At 42.8% G+C, this 19193-nt stretch overlaps 1 protein-coding gene across 1 annotated transcript in view; it reads left to right on the top strand.

Moving 5' to 3' along the window:
- The window catches only part of LOC119464541 (tRNA pseudouridine synthase Pus10), a 34250-nt gene that overhangs the window by 1755 nt on the left and 13302 nt on the right, over positions 1-19193 (top strand). Inside the window, exons 3-10 of the mRNA XM_037725560.2 lie at positions 785-871; positions 4080-4114; positions 5432-5605; positions 6646-6691; positions 6806-6882; positions 7309-7394; positions 12668-12793; positions 18528-18584. Of these exons, the coding sequence (XP_037581488.1) occupies positions 785-871; positions 4080-4114; positions 5432-5605; positions 6646-6691; positions 6806-6882; positions 7309-7394; positions 12668-12793; positions 18528-18584 (688 nt within the window). The remainder of the gene's footprint in view (positions 1-784; positions 872-4079; positions 4115-5431; positions 5606-6645; positions 6692-6805; positions 6883-7308; positions 7395-12667; positions 12794-18527; positions 18585-19193) is intronic.

Genomic DNA, 19193 nt, shown 5'->3' with positions numbered 1-19193 from the left:
CTTCATTGCAGCGATAGCGATGTTATGCTCACAAGTAAATCCTTCAAGTGCTGGAATCTCACCCATATGTTGCTCTCAGTGTGGCCTAAAATTGTACTCTTGACAAACGGTTTCTTACAGTAACATGTCGCGCACTGTTTGGCCAAATAACTGCTAACAGAACCCTTCAACAAGCGGGCGTCATGTTTTCTGAGTTTACCGGTCATACATCACAAGGGTTGGTTAATGTGAAACAGTTTTGTGATTATGTTACTTTATAAAGTTCAGCACAATGGGGGGAACCTGTTTTTAGGCACCGTATTTTTATTGTGCCTTTTTTGCGCAGCTGATCCCATTTATACTTTTTTTTTTCACTTTCTTGGACCTGATGTAGAACATTGCATCACAGCGTGAAGTTACACTGATAACCTAAGCTAAATATTCTCGAACAGTGCCGGAGCATCACAGCACCTGTCGACTCTGCCCTTTCAGGATGAACTTGCAAGATCTGTGTGTTCTAGGGCTGGTGATGAGTACTGCACTGATGAGTAGGACCAGCCGTACCGCACACGATTGTTTCACTATGGCCTACCGCTGTTCTTCGATGACGTGGCTTACATTCATACACAGTAACATCTGTCATATGTTCGAGGCACTTGAAGTGTGAAATGCTCTGCGTTAATGTTTTCTGTTATCGTAGAATCCTTGGAAGCAACTCTTACAGTGTTCAGATTCACCTTGCTGAGCAAGAAGCTTTTGAGCTTGTTGCACTGTTACATCTTTTTTCTTTTTTTTTCACTTTCAGATCATCGCAGCTGTCAAGGAGAGTGGGTGCGTCTTCTCAAAGTTCACATTCCAGCTGTCAGTGCCCGTGACACTTGAACTCCGTCACGTGAGTAAAAGCTTTGTGTCTCGGCAAACAGGACTTGCTAGGTACAAATTTGGACCGGTATAATGTAAGGGTTTCTTTTGCTCTGTTTTATTTATTTCTTATGAGCCACCGTTCACGACCAGCCTACCCTATAGTTACCATAATGTGGCCAGAGCACCACTTTGCTCGAAGATAACTTTCTGTGGCAGTGAAGAGAAAGCTACGGAGACAATGAGACAATATGCGGACGAGTAAGAGCGCTCCTGAAAATAGTCCCAAATCTCACTCGTATAAGTTTCAAGCTGCAGAAGAGAAAACATAAATGGTCTTACATTTACACCAGCAAAATAAGCTGAAATACAGCACTGAGTGTTAAATGTGTTTTTGTTTTTTTCTGCTTTTCTCTTCCATGCTTGGGTAGATGCAAGACCGTCGCACATGGAAGCGACGCTGATACAGTGTCTGTTCCAAAAATCCAAGAGCACTGTTAAGCTGTTCTGGACTACTTGGGGCAGTAACACACGTGAAGAAGCTCTGCCTCCGTAGCTTTCCATCCATTGCCACGTAAAGTTGTCCACGAGCATAGGGCCACTGAAGAAGCATGAAACGGAAGTGGATTAGAATAGAACCTTTACGTTATCCTATCCCTGAGCTATGGCACAAGATAGCAAAGTGAAACGAAAGAAGTAAATAGTAAATGCTTGTAAGTTGTACGTTACTTTCAAATGAAAGCCTTGTTTTGCTAATCGAAAAATGCATCCATGCACTGACATATCTTCGAGACACTTGCACTTTTGTACGAATTTTTTTTCACTGGAGGCACGGAGAATGTGATGCTTCATACCAAGCACACTTTTCCTATCAAGGTAAAGAGATGCTAGGTTTAACTCGACTACAATAGTTATGTGTTACATTTAAGAGCCAACCATTTTGTACTTCGTACTTGATCAGCAGCGGTGCGCTGATTGAGTTACTTGTTGGATATACTATTGCACAACATATGCAAGGTCGATCTGCAGAGGCACAGATTTTTGCAAGTGGGACTAGGCGGCTTGCACACAGAGAAAACTTGCATTACACTTATTTAATTATTTATTGACTTATTTATTGACTAAATTGGACATCCCAATGCAACCCAGGGGCTATGAGAGAAACTAATAGAGAGCACCGGATTAACTTTTGCCACAGGACTAACATCCACCCCATGCTCGATACATACTGTTATTGCATTCCACCCCCATCAGAATGCAGCCACTGCGTTACCTGGGAGTCGAACCTGTAACCTCATGATGAGCAACGGAATGCCACAGCCACTGAGTCACCATGGCAGGTTCCATTACTATAAGTACGCAGATAGCTAAACATCGCTTCAAATACTTGCTTGTCCTGGTTGAATTATTATGCTTTCCTGTGGCAGGAAGCTCAAGGTAGACTACAGTCAAGCCAGGAAAAATCTGTGACAGCAATCACCAGCAACCTCGGTAGCTCCATTGCATTGCAGGACTGCTGCCCCACAAAGGAACCTCAAGACTTGAGTTTCAAGCCTGTTTTTCTTGAATGCATCATTGCATTCTGCTGGTAGTTACATGTGGGGTAGAAACTTGCAGGTTAACAAAGAAGCTTGAGGAGAAGTTAAAGGCCTACTGCAGTGAAATTTCACTTTAGCTAAATTGGTAATAAGTGAGTAGTGCATACCACGTAAGCAATCTTAGCAAAGTCGCAGGGCTGTTAATAGTACAATTTTCTTCTTAGACAGCCTCTAAACAGCACCTAAGCAGATGGCACATGCACCTTCTGGTTAGCAGCTATGACGCAAGTCCCAGCCTCCGAGATTTTGCAGCCACAAGTGCTGCCCAATCTCTGAGGTCATGCCAAGGAACCATGCCTTCTGGGTCATGTGTCACTTCCGGCAGGCGGTAATGGTGGCGTTTATTTTGGTTTCGGGGTATCGAAAATGGCTATCTTTGCGAGCTTTTCGTGGCGCTTCCGCACGTATTTCAAGCCTAAAATTTCGCACGAGCAGTAATGGTGGCGTTTATTTCGGACAGGCACATATCAAAAATGGTTACCTTTGCGACCTTTTCATGGTGCTTCCACTCGTATTTCAAGCATAAAATTTCGCATGGAGGCTGCTTTATGTCTACGCTATCTTAAACTGGGTGTCTTGTGCAGTCCAAAATTTTGTTGCGGTTGACCTTCAAGGGCCACGCAATTAGCTTTAGAATGAAAAATCATGGGTGTAACGCTAAGAGACAGGGATGCAGCGGTGTGGATTAGAGAGCAAATGGGTGTAGCCGATATTCTATATATAGTTGACATTTAAGAGGAAAAAAATGGAGTTGGACAGGGCGTGTAATGTATATAGCAGATAATCGGTGGTCAGTTACAGTTATTATTATGATTATTATTATTAGAGTATTATTAGAATGGGTTCCAATGGGAAAGAAAACGCAGCCATGGCCAGAAGAGAACTAGGCGGTGCGATGAGATTAGGAAATTCGCAGTCATAAAATGAGGATCAGCTGGCACAAGACAGGGGTAATTGGAGATCGCTCGGAGGAACCTGTATCCTGCAGTGGACTTAAAAATAGGTTGATGATGGTGAAGATGGCTGTTAACCTGCAGAAGTATGCACCGGTCGCTACTTTCTTGGATAACTGTTCTAAAACGTGATGCACGATATTAGATTGGTGGACTGGTAAATTGTAGTAGAAGGTATCCCTGCTTGTCGCTGGACTCATTGGTTCGTACTTATTACGGTGTGTTAATACGCCAACCAAAGTGAAAAAACAAGGACATGCTTTCCTATCCTTGTCGGGCTTCTTTTTTTTTTTTTTTTTCACTTTGGTTCGCATCTTTACACGTTGTAATATGTTGTAGAAGTCTCTATAGGTATATATTTTTGCTTTGGTTTTGACCGGATCACTATAACAGGAATCTTTAGAGTCTTCCATTCCAAGACAAAGAAGAAAAGCTTTAGTATTATACAATAGACTTGCACGTACCAAGCACTTTTGTAGTCCCTTAGGCTACATAGCCATTCAAGAGGAAGCCATGCTGAGCAGGTTTGTCTGCTACTTCTGTTGGTAGAGCTATTATTTACTATTGATGTTTTATCACAGCCAAGAGAGGGGTCTATGCTGGAGTGCAGGGGGCTGTACAGTACTGCCTAAAACAAAGGTTACGTAAAGGAGTGCCTGTGCTTATTCAAGACTCTATATGCTTTCAGCATGCCATGGTGATGCACCTGAAGGAAAAATTTAGGTGAGCACTTTTGCTATTATTGTTTGGTTGTAAGCATTCTGATTCAGATTTTTTTTTAACATTTACAAATTTTTGGTAGCTTTTGTAAAAAAAAAGAAAGCACTAATGTCCTGAATCTAAATTTCACTTCTGTATTTGCCACAATTTAATGTTCTTCATTAAATGCAACAAATTTCATTCCACTCATTTGCATGTCCAAGGAAAATCTAACGCACATTCCGAGTAAATGGGTCCGTAAGTAGCTTGGGCGCCTTACAATCTTATACAAAACCCAAAACAGCGCTCGTGACGTTAGCAACAGCCTACCTGTCAGATGCAGCATCGTCGATGGCAACAGAGCATGTTTTCTTGAAGGTTTGTGTCGGTCCACTTTGTGCTCAACTGCGACCTGTGGCAGCATTCTCCCGCACTCACTTTCGCGAAATTTCGAACGACTCGGCATCAGATGCATCGGCATGTACGGCCGCCAGCATTTCTGGTGCTGTGTCAAGCTCGCTATCTGCACACAAGGTCAGGAACGCTATCAGGTCACGTACTTCAACTAGTCTGGTGCACAGTCTTGTAAAACGTTGTGTAAGTGATAGTAGTATATCTAACAGTGATCACTCAAAAATACTGCCCCCTTTTTCTTGGTATCTCTGCACAATGAAGCACAAATGGCAACGATGTCGCACCATTTTCATTACGAAAGGTCATTAAAAAAAAACCTTCTCGTCTGTGAAGGTAGATTCTGCATGTCTCGTCTTTTGCTGATCGCGAATGTGGGGAGCATGCTATATCTTTCTTTTATAAATCGAGGGCACATTACATTCAGGTTTTATGTTCTTCTTTTAAACTCACAAAAATTGGGTGCATATTAGATTTAAAGGTGCATTAGAATCGGTTAAGTACAGTGCATTTCGTGTGCATGAAGATAGATAATCAGAGTTGGCCCAGTTTGAACAGTGAATAAAGAAAAATTTGGTGAGTTAGCGCATTTTCGAAGGCGAGTACAAATTTATGCGCTACAGACAACGAGCAAGAAAAAAACGTAGCACTCTGTCTGGTCTGTTTCTTCTTGTCGATTCTCTTTTGTTGTGTTGAAGTTTGTCTTGGCCGTCAGATAGTGAATCACAATATACACATATACGTCAGTATGCATATGAATCAAGTAGCAAAGACTATTAATTTTGTGTCCAAATTTTTAAATACCGGACTTGCACACTACTAACTTATGCTCCTCCTCTCATTAGTGCCCCCTGAGCAGTACTTTGTTGGTTTCGGTGGTGCCTCTTATCCGGTGCTCTTTGCTACTTTTTTTTTTTTGCATGCCTGCAGAGAATCCTTCAAGGAGTGCAGCAACATTGACTTTGTCAGTGCAAAGGAAGTGTGGAAGTACATAGTTGGACCAATGTTCGCCGACCACTTTGGCGTTGAGTTTTCTGCGACAAGCGGCTTCCAGGTTTCAGTGACACTCCCATCGCCAAACGCCGAGGAAGAGTGCGGGTTTTTGTAAGTTCACGAATTCCACATGAATTAGTCTAGTTTTGTAGGACGGGCTTAGAGTGTTTCCAAAAGACTTCTCTTGTTGTCATCGTCAGCCTGTTCATATCCACAGGTTCTGGTCACATGGCTGTGCTATGTCAGAGAGACATTCACACTTGGACCTGTACAATCTACCCTCAATATAATTAACACAGATATAGCAGATTATCAGATATAACAATGTAAATATAGAATTTGGTTGACTAGGCTTAATTTCAATAAGCAATTAGACCTCGTTGGCATTCGAGTGTGAGATCACACGCACAGGCTAGATTGATGGTTGTAGTAGTGTAGTTTGGGTCAGCGTGCAGCCCCTTCTGTGTCCAAAAAATCAAGACACCGTCAGCAAGAGCAACTTGAAATGCTGCATTTAAACGCGCCTGCGTGCTTTAGCCAGTTGCTTGGCTTGGTTCGACTGCAAATGGCAAACCAGCAAGCTGATTTTGTCTGATCACACGATTGTGTATAGCTGGTGCCCAAAATCCAGCCCCCTGTGACCACTTCCTTGGAGTAACAAAAACCTATCTTGAAGGCTATGCTTTCGCAGGCGGCGTGTGCTGCAAGCAGTTGCAGAGCCGGAAACATCATGGCCGACTTATTTTGGACATTAATTATTAGCTACCAGACAAAGTGCGTATTGTTTCTGTGCCGCTAACTACTAACGGGCCATCACTATCCACAGGAAATCCTTTGCTGACCTGTCATAGGCATCTTGCTTGTGGTTCTTTCATGTATAGAACTGATTGGTATTTTTTTTCACCAATATCAGCGTGTATGCTTTTAATAAATATAGGATATAATGAAGGTATTTTTATGTCAGATGCAACGCCACTACAACGAGGTTTGACTGTACTCACAAAATAGTTCTTACGCTGGAAATGTTCTTAAGTACAGGTGTCAGCCAGGCAGTATGTTGGGCATATTATATTAGCAGAGACAGTCGGCCAATGGCAAACAGTAGTTGTAAATGAAAAACCTCTGTGACTTTGGCCCCTGTTCTTCTACAGGTTAAAAAAGTTTCCTGAATCCTTTCCAAACCGGAAGCAGAGGAAGGCGAGTTACAACTCTTTCTTTACTGTGATTGGCTGGTTCAATCAAGACAGGTGACCATTTTGATTAGTTCTCACTGCTAATTATTTTCTTTTCCCCCTCTCTCTCTGTGGACAGCACCAATGCCGGGAGATATTCACGCGTAGTGCCGTGCTGGACGCGCTTCGGAAGATCTCGGACGACGACTTTAGAAAGTGAGTAGCACTCTGTGTTGCATCATTAGTATATAAACAGTGGGAATGTCTGTATTTTGTGTAGGAGTTGCGATGTTAACAGAAGTGGCTTAAACCTGACACTTGTAAGACCTATGCCCTGCAAAGATTTAATTTTAGATAAGGGTATTGGGCAGGTAAATGTGGTAGTGCCCGTTGTTAGAAATTGTTATTGTATTGGAAAACCCGTGATCCTGAGCATTAAATTGTGCACTACTTCAATGGCTGGTAATTTTATTTATCAGAGTTAGATACGTATTTGAAGTTTTTTTCCTTACTTTTTTCTTTCCATGTGTCTGCTGGCTTTACGGTTCACAGCTTATGCCCCTTACATGCTGTGATGTTCTCTTTTCACAGGAGCGACACATGGAGTGGTTGTGGGCAATGAATGTCCTTGTGTCATTGCAGGTTGTACAAATGCCCACCAGACAGACCCTCAAAAGTCGAATCCAAGGTGGAAGTTTCGTGCGTCCACTCGCCTATCTACCTCGCAGGTGCGTTGGCCTGTCTAGATGCAGGTACTCATTTGAGTCGGCTGCTGGTGGTCGTCATTACCTATAGCCTCCTCAGACCCTACAAAATCCTACTAACACAGCACCTTTTATAGTCTCCTTTTAATGTAAACCGGTCTGTTATGATCCTGGAGAAGTATACAGTCAACGACCGATTTTTCGGACACCCAATTTTTTGGACATGCCCGATACTGGACAGTTTGCAAAAATCTGCAATTTGGCTTTCCGGCAAGGATATATTCCAACCGAAAACTCGTTCACAGACTGCTTTTCTCGCTGTAAGTTCTTTCACCCCTGCACATTCCAGCGAAGGCGGTCGAGCACCAAAAAGGCTTTTCAAAAAATTTCTGCAGGAATGTCCCTCCTCATTGTAAGCTCCGTGGTGTACAGAGAGAAAGGGAGAAACGAAATCAAGGAAAGGCAGGGATGAGGTGTTGAATGGAAAGAATAGTTCGTTCTGCTAGCCTGTGGTCGAGAGGTTATTTGGCTGGAAAATATACTTGCTCGTGCATGCGCAGTAACATTTTTGCAAAGTGTCTATTCGGACGCCATCACGGCACCGCCGCGTATCCCATTAAGTCGTATACAGACGTCAGAAATTTCGGACGATGAAACCCTTCACCACCCGACTTTTCGCCGTGACCGCAGGTCCGAAACGGCATTAATTGAAGCTACCACCGACGCCATTTTTTTTATCTCGCAGCCTCGAACCCATGCTCTCGCACGTCGATCCACTGGCAGCTGTTGTAGTCATTTTATGCTGTGCTAGGCCTAGCTGCTTCAACGTTCACTATCAAGCTTCCTGCTGTTTGGTACCGTGTCTTTTATTCAAAGGATTCACCTTTGTCATCCTTGCCGATGGCTTCGAAGCGTGGCAAGGGTCAAGTGTTGCATAATGCCAATTCTCAAAAGTCAGCTTCGCCACAACACAGTGGTGTTACGCGGTCAGGCATACGCCGTGTATTGCGGGGAAGCAGACCAAAAGTAGAAAGGAGTCATGTCACGGGACTCAGTATGTATTATTTAATCCGCCTTTTTCATTTTCCTGTGCTGCCCTCTGCCGCACTCCACTGGACACGTTTTGCAAGGGTGCTGGGGTAGCCGTGGCTTTTGCCGGTTGAATTGTGAACCTGCGCCCATGTTGAGTGCGCATCGGTTGTGTGTTTCGTTGATCGTGCATAATTATTAATTATGCGCAATGGCTTCTCTGGGGCAGCATGCCGTTCCTGGAAACCATGTAGCACTGACTAACTATATACCGTATACAGAGTGAGCTAGCCTGAGTGCGCTGTTCTGTTAAATGTGCGGCCGATAAAGGCACACTGGGTTCCGCAGCTGTAAGGCTGCTTTGGAGTTTGTTGTCGCTGACTTCCTCACTTGCACCTCACTTTTTTTTTTTACACATTTCAGCACATTTCCGCGTTGTATTTAGTAAAGCGGTGCACTTGTTTACATTGACATCTACAGCCACAGGTCGTTGCTAGCATCAAATATTGGAGAAAAGGTGCATCGCTGATATGAAATAATGTCAAAACGTAGAATAAAACACACATATCTGCGCATATGAGCCCCGTTGTTCCACCGTGAGAAGAGTCAGTATGAGCGGCCGAGCCACTTAAACAATGGCAACTGTGACTCAGTTATGTATATCAGGCTGTTAATTTATTAGGGACTTTCACTTTTCTTTAACTACATCATATGCTTGCTCTTGTCATAAAGCATTATTAGAGGAAACTGTGCTCACATAAGCACTCATTTAAATACCGTGTTGTTCTCTCGTGAAAACGCGGATGACGTCTTTCACAATGTTGGTATACCAGAGCGAGACGGCTGTTTATGATGCTGTGCCGAATGCACCGTTTCTTGTTTCTCGTTTGATGCAGAGGTAAACAGTGTATCTCTAGGATTAAGAAATGTGCCAGCACCCATCTACGTAGCAAATGCGACCAACAGCCTATGGGAACGGTGGCGTACAGATGTTGGCACAGCGCCGTGTCGCCACTTGCTACTTATTGTGTACGCGCCGTGGGAAGTGAAGAGTAGTGATTTCAAATCGCTAAGGGCAGAACTGAACTATAAGGGCCCATTCACATTTGCGACTAGGCAAGGTCGCGCGACCAAGTTAGTCGCAAATGGTCGCTTTTCTTGAAAGGCGACCGTTTCGGGCCAGTCGCTCGCTGCTCGACTTCTCAGTCGCGCGACCACAGTCGCAGAACAGCTGAACCAATCAGATGCGAAGAAACAGGACGTCCGTATACGCTGATGCTTATTTTACGCGGCGATAACATTGCAAGCAGACGTGAACGGCATATCGCGAGACATTTGGGTTTAGCGACTCGTCAGTTGCATTTGTGAGTGTGAACATCGTTCACCTTGAACGATAGTTCGCTGGTATAGCGGGTGCACTAAACTCGACGGCGCCAGGCCTAACCATCGCTGAACAGGATCAACATTGGCTCAAACTTCATGTGCACGGCTTGAGAGGGTTGAAGCTTGTGCATTTCAACTTCGTAGGCATGTTTTAACTCACTTTCAGCGCGATTAATTAGATATACAAGCGGAGGCATTGTGGCTCTCGCGTTATCGGTTCGATGGCCGATCGCGCGGGGTTCGGTCTAACGATGGTCGACACGCAGATTTTATCGGTGCCGTCGACAAGAAAGCCCGTCGCAGTACGACAACTCGCACTCGTTGGTTGCGTCTTGTAGGCCTGGTATATGATAAAATGGTCTCAGCAACACACTGCGCTGAATAGTCGGCCAGTCGTTGCTGGGAGCGTCTTGTCAATCTCCGTATCCACCGAGTGTTACCGCGCCTTAAACGAGTACGTGAAGTCAAGCACACGCTGCCACTGTTTTAAAGTCGAGTTGCAGTTTTACGCTTCGCACGTTTTCGGTACCGCACCGGCGTTGAGCTACCAGTGGAGTTTCAACGTGGTACACGGCACGAGTGTTTGCAGTAGCACGCGTCCGAGCGCTTTTTTTTTTTTTCAGAGGATCTTCCCCCGAGATGGGGCCGCGCGGCCGCGCGCATGACCACCACCGTGCACGCAACCCTTCTAAAATGTTTCGCGACTAATCCGCCAGGGCAGGGCGCGTGCGCCATCGGGCCGTGAAAGAGGCGGATTACTCATGCATGTACCCGCCGCCTTCTGTTAACAGTACGAGCACCGATACTCCTAATAAGTGTACTGGCAGTCCTTTAGAGCTATTTCGGACATGCCTGTGGCTCTTTGAGCCCAAGAGGGCAGTAAAAAGCATGCATTACTTTATTCAGACTGCCGATTTTACGGCCATTTTCGCGCCCGCTAGAGAGTCCGAAAAATCAGATCTTAAAGGGACAGACAACCGCTCAGAACATGAATTGAGATAACCCCACGGATGGAAAGATCGTCTATCGTATTGTCTAGAACGGGCACTGTTTTTCTCATTAAACGTGGATTTATATTTTTAATTCTTCACTAAAGGTCGTGAAAAATGACCTTTGGCACCCCATGCGGCAAAAACATGAAACCTTTTTAAGAGGTCTACCCCGTGATTTTCTACTAGTGTATGCTGTTCCTGGTCTTTTTATTAATATTGAAATGCAGTAACATTCTTTCTGTTATAAGTTTTTTCCAACTTACAATGTGCAGATAAGCCTTCGATTGTAGTGAGTACAAAAGTGGCGCTGCCTTTGCCTTCGTTTTCGATGACTTGGCTTGGCTCGTCTATCGACTGAATAACGACGACGGGGGCCAGCCAGCCATGACGTAGGTGTGTACTTGGGAAAAAACTCGGTGCAGCTATAATACAGGTCTGTACAGCAACGCAAACTTATGGTACCAGTCTATTTACCTTTAAAAGTGGCTCGAAATTTACATTATAGGTGGTTAACCACAGTTGCACTTCCTCCAGTGAAAGCAGGACGATGGGCGGCTTTCACAATTTGCGAGGTGGGCTATCGGCATCGCTGTCACTTCTCAGCGTTGCTGGAGGAGGGACTCTTATTTCTTTAGAGGCTGCTCAGATCGAAAAATTCTGCTTACAAAATATCCACGCACTTTTGGAAAGTAACCGCTGCAGATGTAAACACTACCGAGGGTGAGCTTTTCGTTGCGCCATAAGAAACTGGGTCCATAAATATAGGTTGTCAGTCCCTTTAACTTACTCTCGACTTTCGTTAATTCCACCCTGATAGGGCTGATGAAATTGATCAATTTACCCAACGGGTTGAGTTAAACAGTAGGCAGAAGAAATGCCAAAACACGCCGCTGATTGATTGGGCAGTATTTGCCTGATTCTAACATGCCTCCGAATCGAACTGCACCCATGTGTTTAAAGCAGAAAATCAACGTAGAAATGACATTAGAGTTCCACAACAAAGTAGAAACCTAACGTGCGCCCGGTCATTTAGCAAGAAAAATGTATCATGCCTCCGATTCTGGCAATAAGAAAAAGATGAAACTAATGAAATTTGCTTTCATGAAGTAGAAGTTTACTGAGTTTTCCTCGTAATAACTACGAGACAGCACTTGATTGCTGTCTATGAACCACAACAATCGCAAACGAGATGGTGGCCTGAGCCTAGACTGACCATTTCACTAGTTGGTCCTACAACACACGCAGTTTTCCTGAATGCCAAGCTTAACATGTAAAATAACTTATCTTTTGAGTGAGCTTTCATAACTGAAAGGGGCGCGATGCCATCATCAGTCTATGTGAATACTACTGTCGCCATCTTATGATGGCAATGGCAATGAAGATGGTTTGGCTGGCTCTGATGGTAGGCTGTTGCGAACGCCAAAAACACAGCTTTAGTATCTATGCAATTGCACCACAAAGACCATTTTCGTACCTTTCTTGGAAAAAATTATGTGCATTAGAATTGGTACTACTGTAATCATTCATTTTGAACTACCTTTTCCACTTGAAAATGTTTCTAAAGCAGGCCAAGGGATAAGCATTTTCAGCAGGGGATGACGTGTGTTCAGTGCATTAACTGTCCCCTGAGCTTCACCAAGACAGATGCTGCTGCATTATGTCAAGCACTTTCCTTATGAAGGTAATGATAATTGAGGTTACGCTGGTTTGGATACTAGTAATCAGGTGTTCCTTTTAAGAGTGGACCATGCTGTAGGTCCACATTCAATCCCTAGGTGATACCTAGGGTTCAGCTAATACGAAGCACCACAGCAAGCGCTATCACCTTGCAGTGTGCTTGCTTTGATGAAAAGATGTAATTCTGCATCACTGACCATGTCATGAAACATACAGGTCGTTATTGCAAGTACTCACGCATCCTGAGCCAAACACCCTGGATTCTTAACGGCAAGAGAATCATGGAAGCATCCGTACAAGAATTGATCACCGATGTGGTCACGAAGCACATCCCGAATGAAAGTAAGTTTGACATGCTGCCGTTGCTTTCTCTGTCAGCTTCCCAAGAGGCAAAGCTGAGGATTATTTGTGTTACAGATTTTTCACAGTGGTGGCCATTTCATACTTCAGCGTAAACGCTTGAAGCGGGGGAGGGGGGGGCTAGTTCATTGCCTAAAGCAATGAAGAGACACTAAAGAGCAGTGTTAGTAGTGTCTGCAATAGCAGAATGACCACTTTTACTCTGGAGGAAGCTTTGTGAGCCAAAGCACAGACAAAAATGAAAGCCAGGTGGCACCACCGGCCAAAATGTTTGCACAATGTAACATGACAAGGATTTTGACGGCATCGTCTTCGTTCTAAACAACTTTTTTATGGGCAAAGTAAATTTTTATCTGCATCGGTATACTTTTTCAATGGTAAGGACATTGCATACTAAAGGAACAAAAAATCAGCATAGCAAGTTTTGAGACCATGCGCCAAAATGAGCCCGAAATGAGAGAGTACTAGTTGAAAATATGTGACATCAAACCAGACTTGTACAGTCATCGAACAAAAATTGTTATGATTACATGTTCTTACTTGAATCACTCAATCTATAAAACATAATTTCTTCACCCACACGTATTACAAACCACTCCGAATCTCTTATTGGTCACATCTTGTGTAATTCTGAATTTAGTGTGTCAGCAGGTGTTTACGATGTTACCATTGCAGATAACAACCCCACGTTTCTCTTACCTCGCAAATACATGTCCTCTTTGTGTAATACATGGGATAGAAGATCTACTTATATAATTTATGCAGAAGTACGACGATTGCTTCAATGCGTATATTTTCAGAAAGTATTTGAGTTGTGTGATGTACATACTCAGTGCGAAGCACTTATTCAATGTATCTGCAATGCCATTAAGCAATCTACAAGAGTATATGTGCACCACACTTACGAGCGACTAGTGTGTCCTTGGATAACCAATACTATACTGGAAACATTAAAACAGACCCTTTTTACCATAAATGGAAACGCAACAAATCAAATTCATATTATAGGGAGAGCTTTAAATACTTTAGAAATAGCTCACTTAGTATGATTAGAAAATCAAAGAATCAATACGTACTATACTAACCTTATTAAAAACGATAGCAGTAACACAAAAAGGATATGGGAAAGGATAAAAGAAGTTATAGGCAAAGCCAAAATACAGAGCATTCAACCTGAGAAACCATCGACACAACTATCTAATGATTTTAGTTATAACTTTGCTAACATAGGAATGAATTTAGCGAATCAGTTTTTATCCAGTAAGCCCGCACCTGTCCTACCTAGGATAGTTGACAACGACTTACACCTAGAAGAAATAACTCATAACGAACTTATCTCAACGATAAATAAAATGCTGCTAAAGAAAGCAGCTGGTCATGATGGTATGCCCACTAGGGTTTTAAAAGACAATATTGACATTCACTGCAGTCCCATATGCCATGTATTCAATCTAGCATTTGCTTCTAGCTCGTATCCAGATATATTAAAAAGAGCCAAAGTCGTTCCTGTATACAAGTCCGGAGATTCGAACCAACCAGAGAATTATAGGCCAATTTCTGTTCTGAGTGTGATAAACACAGTTTTTGAAAAACTAGTTTCCAACCGATTGAAATGGTTTCTAAACGAAAACAATGTAATTTGTCCGCAGCAGCACGGCTTTGTTCCCTCCAGATCGACATCAACTGCAGTCTTGACACTTATGCAAATAATAAATTCTGCACTTGATCAAAATAAACTAATTATAGGAATATTTTAGATATAAAGAAGGCATTTGATACGGTTTCCCACTCTGTACTATTGCAAAAACTAGAAAGTTATGGAGTTACAAATAACTCCCTCTATATTTTTTTCCGCCTATTTATCCTCACGGAAACAAATGGTAGTAATGGGTGTTTATTATTCTACATACAGCAGAGTCACCAGTGGAGTCTCACAAGGTTCTGTGCTCGGTCCCATATTATTCTCTTTGTACATTAATGACCTCCCTAATTCTCTACAGAACTCAAACGTCTTAATGTATGCAGATGACACAGCTTTGTTATTTACAAGAGACACACTCCCTGCACTGCAAACGGATGTGATGGCCGAGTTCTCAAGAATTTCCTCGTGGTTTTTAGAAAACAAATTAATTTTAAATAGCAATAATACAAACTATGTAGTTTTTCGGTCGAGGAGAAACAATGTTGACACCAGTCAAATAAATATTAGGTTAAATCCCATCCAAGAAGTTGATTCGTTTAATATATATCTGGGCGTCATATTTGGCCAACATGTACATTGGGAAGCACATATTCATAGTGTATGCAAGAAGCTCGCATACGGTTGTTACTCCTTAATAAAAGCAAAACAATATTTCCCTCGTGAAGTACTCAAATCCCTTTACTATGTGTTTTGCCATGGTCATATTAGTTTGTTTGGAATCATGGGGCCTGACTTACATGACGTACTTACAACCTTTACATAAACTACAGAAAAGGGCTCTGAAAATAATTAGCACTTAAACTTACAGCAGTGATACATTTAATGATATTTTCCAGACACAACATGTGTTATTGTTAAGGCACTATGTAATCATAAGATCTCAATTTCAGTTAATAAGATTTTGTGCACTAAAATTTCTATTCCTCGAAACGTTTTTTCTTTTCCAACTCGCAGTACTAGACATGCTTTGAAAGGTAACCTCAATTTACCTAAGGGTTACAATGTATACGGCTGAAAGGGTAATTGAATTCAGTGGCACAAAAATCTGGAATATTTTACCCCTGGAGTTCAAAACTGCACGTAATTTCAAGCAGTGTTGCAAATTCATTTTTTCTTGACAACCAGAATCTCTAACTTACTTGGATTCAATTAATTAGGAATATTTCTTAATGTTTCTTGCCTGTTATAAATCGTGACCTGTTCCGGAATACTTTGCTGTTAAATTCGGCACCTGACCTGTCTGTTATATTTTGACACTTGACCGGAAACTAGCCTTCCCTGGCTATTGGTCCAGATATCTGTATAATCATGTTTATGTGAAGAGAAATAAAGCACTTGCACTTGCAAAAAAAAAAGTAACTCATTACAATTACAATGACATAATTCAAAAACCTGCAGGCCATGTAATGCGCAAGGCAGATAACTGGTGGACCATTAGAGCTACAGAATGGTTGCCCAGGGAAGGGAAGGACAGTCGAGGATGGCAAAAAATTAGGTGGGGTGATGCAATTAGGAAATTTTCTAGAGCAAGTTGCAATCAGCTAGTGCAAGACAGTGGTAATTGGAGATCGCTGGGATAGGGCCTTCATCCTTCAGTGAACATAAAAATAGGCTGGTGGTTATGGTGTAGTGGTGAATTCAAAAACCTAATTGGTTGCAGTTACTAATTATTATCCCACGAAAGTAATTGAGAAATTACTCATAAGTTATTGTTTGCTTCTTCATTACTTTCCTGCAAACTTTTATTAACATTGCACAAATAAAGCGAATACAGTAGAATCTCGTTCATAAGCTTTTTAAAAAAAAATCTAATGAAAAAAATTAACTGGAGAAACATACAGTCTGAAGTCATGAAAAAATACAACACACTCAATTGTAGTTTATATCTACGTAATGCTAAGCGTTGCGCAAATCATTGCAGCATGAGACGCTGACACGTGTCGATCTTGTGGGGCCCCGAGACGCGCGTTGTCATTTGTGCGGCTTCGGCCAGCTTACGTTCATGGTCCTGGAATTAAGCCTGGGTCAGCAGCTTCTTCGGGCAGAGCATTTTGGCGGGAAGTTTTCGCATGCCCACTCGGTGCGAATCATGGCGCAAGACGCTGACACACGTCGCACTGGTGGTGCCCGAGCAACCCGAAAGCGTTGTCATTTGTAAAAATACCATGCAAAACCGAGACGAAATCAAGCCTGAGTGACCCTAGACACGCATGGTCGTGTTAAGGCAGTGGGGAAAACCCAAACATAGTAGAATGCCGTCCTCCCTCCCTACCCTCCCTCCGGAGCCTTGCGCACGACGGAAGACGGTGCGCTTCCTCCCCGCTTGCCTCCCTTGCGTGCCCGAGATTGAGCCGTGATTGCTGGCTTGTCACACAGAAAGGAAGTGTTTCTCCCTTTCTCGTGTCTGTCTTTTATATCGTGCTGAGTTACTTGTTCAGTTATAGAAACTACGGCAGCCGCGTAGTCCTTCACCAAATCCTTAAAACTTTGCTATACGGCACGATTTCAAAAAAAATGTTGTGGCTGTATTTGCATTTTATACTGGGACGCAGCTGCCACTGTGTAACAAATTTTTCAGCTCAGAGTGGTTTAGGGGTTCTTTAAAGACAGTGCTTCACCAATTTACTCTGATTTAGCGTTGCATTTCCACGTTGCTATAACTATGACCGGAGAACCACGGTTAGGTGCCGTAGCCGTTTAAGTTGGATCAGTGATGCCACAAGCTACGTCAAGGTAGCAATTCACACCTTTGTTTTCTCTTTCAGTAGCACACTGCCTAAAATGATTGCGTAATAGCAGCAAAGCTTCCTTTCCCGCTTGTTCGTGCACAAAACGTCACCGTGAAGCTATTATGCTGTCAGAAATGCAAGCTCTTCTTACTTAAAACTTTCTAGCCAATTATTAGCCTGTTTGTTTACACAGAATGGAGCTACCATGTAGACCATGCAGGTCACTGCATGTTTAACATCAGTGAGTGTCTGACCATGAAGTTGTTTAGAAGAATGTCCAACCGCAGAATTTTTGTGGTGCTTCTACACAGTGTTCTTATTTGAAATTCAAGGGACCTTTACTGTCAGAAATACTGTTGTTTAAATTGTTTTCTAATATTGGTGTCACATGGGCATTTCAAAGACCTTCGAACCAATAGTCTATCGAGTTAACAGCAAAGTAGACGCTGCTACGCAAGCAGTTACCACAGCCGTCGAGTCCTTAGTCTATATCTCGCCTTTAAGTGCTGGACGCGGACATCTTCGTCAACAGCTGGTTTACACTAGCACATTGTAAACAACATAACTAAATGTACTACATTATTTCAGTATGACATTTAGAAATCCTACAGCAATGAAAATTAGCTTTTTAGGTTTCTAGAATAACTTTCAGGGCTGGTCACTCACATATGCAAAATCGTCGCTTCCAACAGTGGCGCCACATGGGCTTGATGTCGGATTACTGAAACATTTCAATGAATGTCTAGTTTGCCATCATGTAGCAGCAATATAACTCCTATATATAAAGGATTCATGGATACATGTATATAAAGAACTAATCTATATTACCACGATTTCAACTTAACCATGGGTTTATTCACTGAGTACTGGAGCAAAATGTGCTCTGGCCAGCAGCATTGCTGTTTTGGGTCTGCTTCGTCATGCCCCTAGCATGTCTTTTTTTTGTGACGGTGACATCACTGATGACAGCTGTGTGTAAAAGGCATAAAATAAATGTCTCGCTGATGATTATTCTAGTGCCCAATTTTCACAATGTTGTATAACAAGGCCCGCCTTGTTCTGGACCTAACATATTTCGTTAGGCTAATTGGTGGGAGATTGCAAGAACATACACTGCGAGCAGAGGTGGGGTGTGAGGACGAGATGGGACATAGCGCTAGACAAACGTGGACATCTGTCCACGTTTGCTCGTGTTGTATGTACTTGCATAATACTAAACGCTCAGCAAGTTCATCAGGCACAAATGCTTTACAAGCATAATTCTTTCTTGTTTCTAATCTTTCAGAGATTATGTTTTCATCATCTGGGCGCGAAGACGTTGATGTTCGGATGCTTGGAAGAGGTATGCATTCTTCTTTTTTAATTGAATTTTGCTGTTCACATCAATCATGCACCTGGTTGCCTATGTATCTAGTAGGGGTAAACAATATAGGGGTAAACAAATTGAGTGGCTAACAAAATGATTAAGTGAGAAATTTCTATGTGGGGTGGCTGACGTTGGTGGCATAAAGTGATTATTGGTTGGTTAACAAATTGCCCCTGAAAAAAGAATGTATCTATGGGTCTATGTATGTGTAAGCATACCCCCAAATTTGAAGTTGGGCTGCCCCCAAATGTAAGTTCGGCCACCCCCAAACTTCAGTTGACCCACCCCTGATTTCAAGTTGGCCTGCCCCCAAATTTCAAGTTCCCCCCCCCCCCCAATTTCAAGTTAACCCACCCCCAAATTATAAGTTGGCCCACTACCAAATTTTAGTTGGCTCACATCCAAATTTCAAGTTGGCAAAATGGAAATTTCAAGTTGGCCCACCCCTAAGTTTAAGTCGGACGACCCCAAATTTCAGTTGGCCCACCTCTTATATTCAAGTTGATCCACCCCCAAATTTCAGTTGGCCACCGCTACTATAAGCTTCCCCGTGCATTTTCTATGGAGCACTATGTATGCCTATTA

This window comes from Dermacentor silvarum, chromosome 9 (genome assembly GCF_013339745.2).
Source record: "Dermacentor silvarum isolate Dsil-2018 chromosome 9, BIME_Dsil_1.4, whole genome shotgun sequence".
Classification (NCBI taxonomy): Eukaryota; Metazoa; Arthropoda; class Arachnida; order Ixodida; family Ixodidae; genus Dermacentor; species Dermacentor silvarum.
The sequence above is the reverse complement of the archived record's forward strand: the minus strand, read 5'-3'. Positions and strand labels throughout refer to the sequence as shown.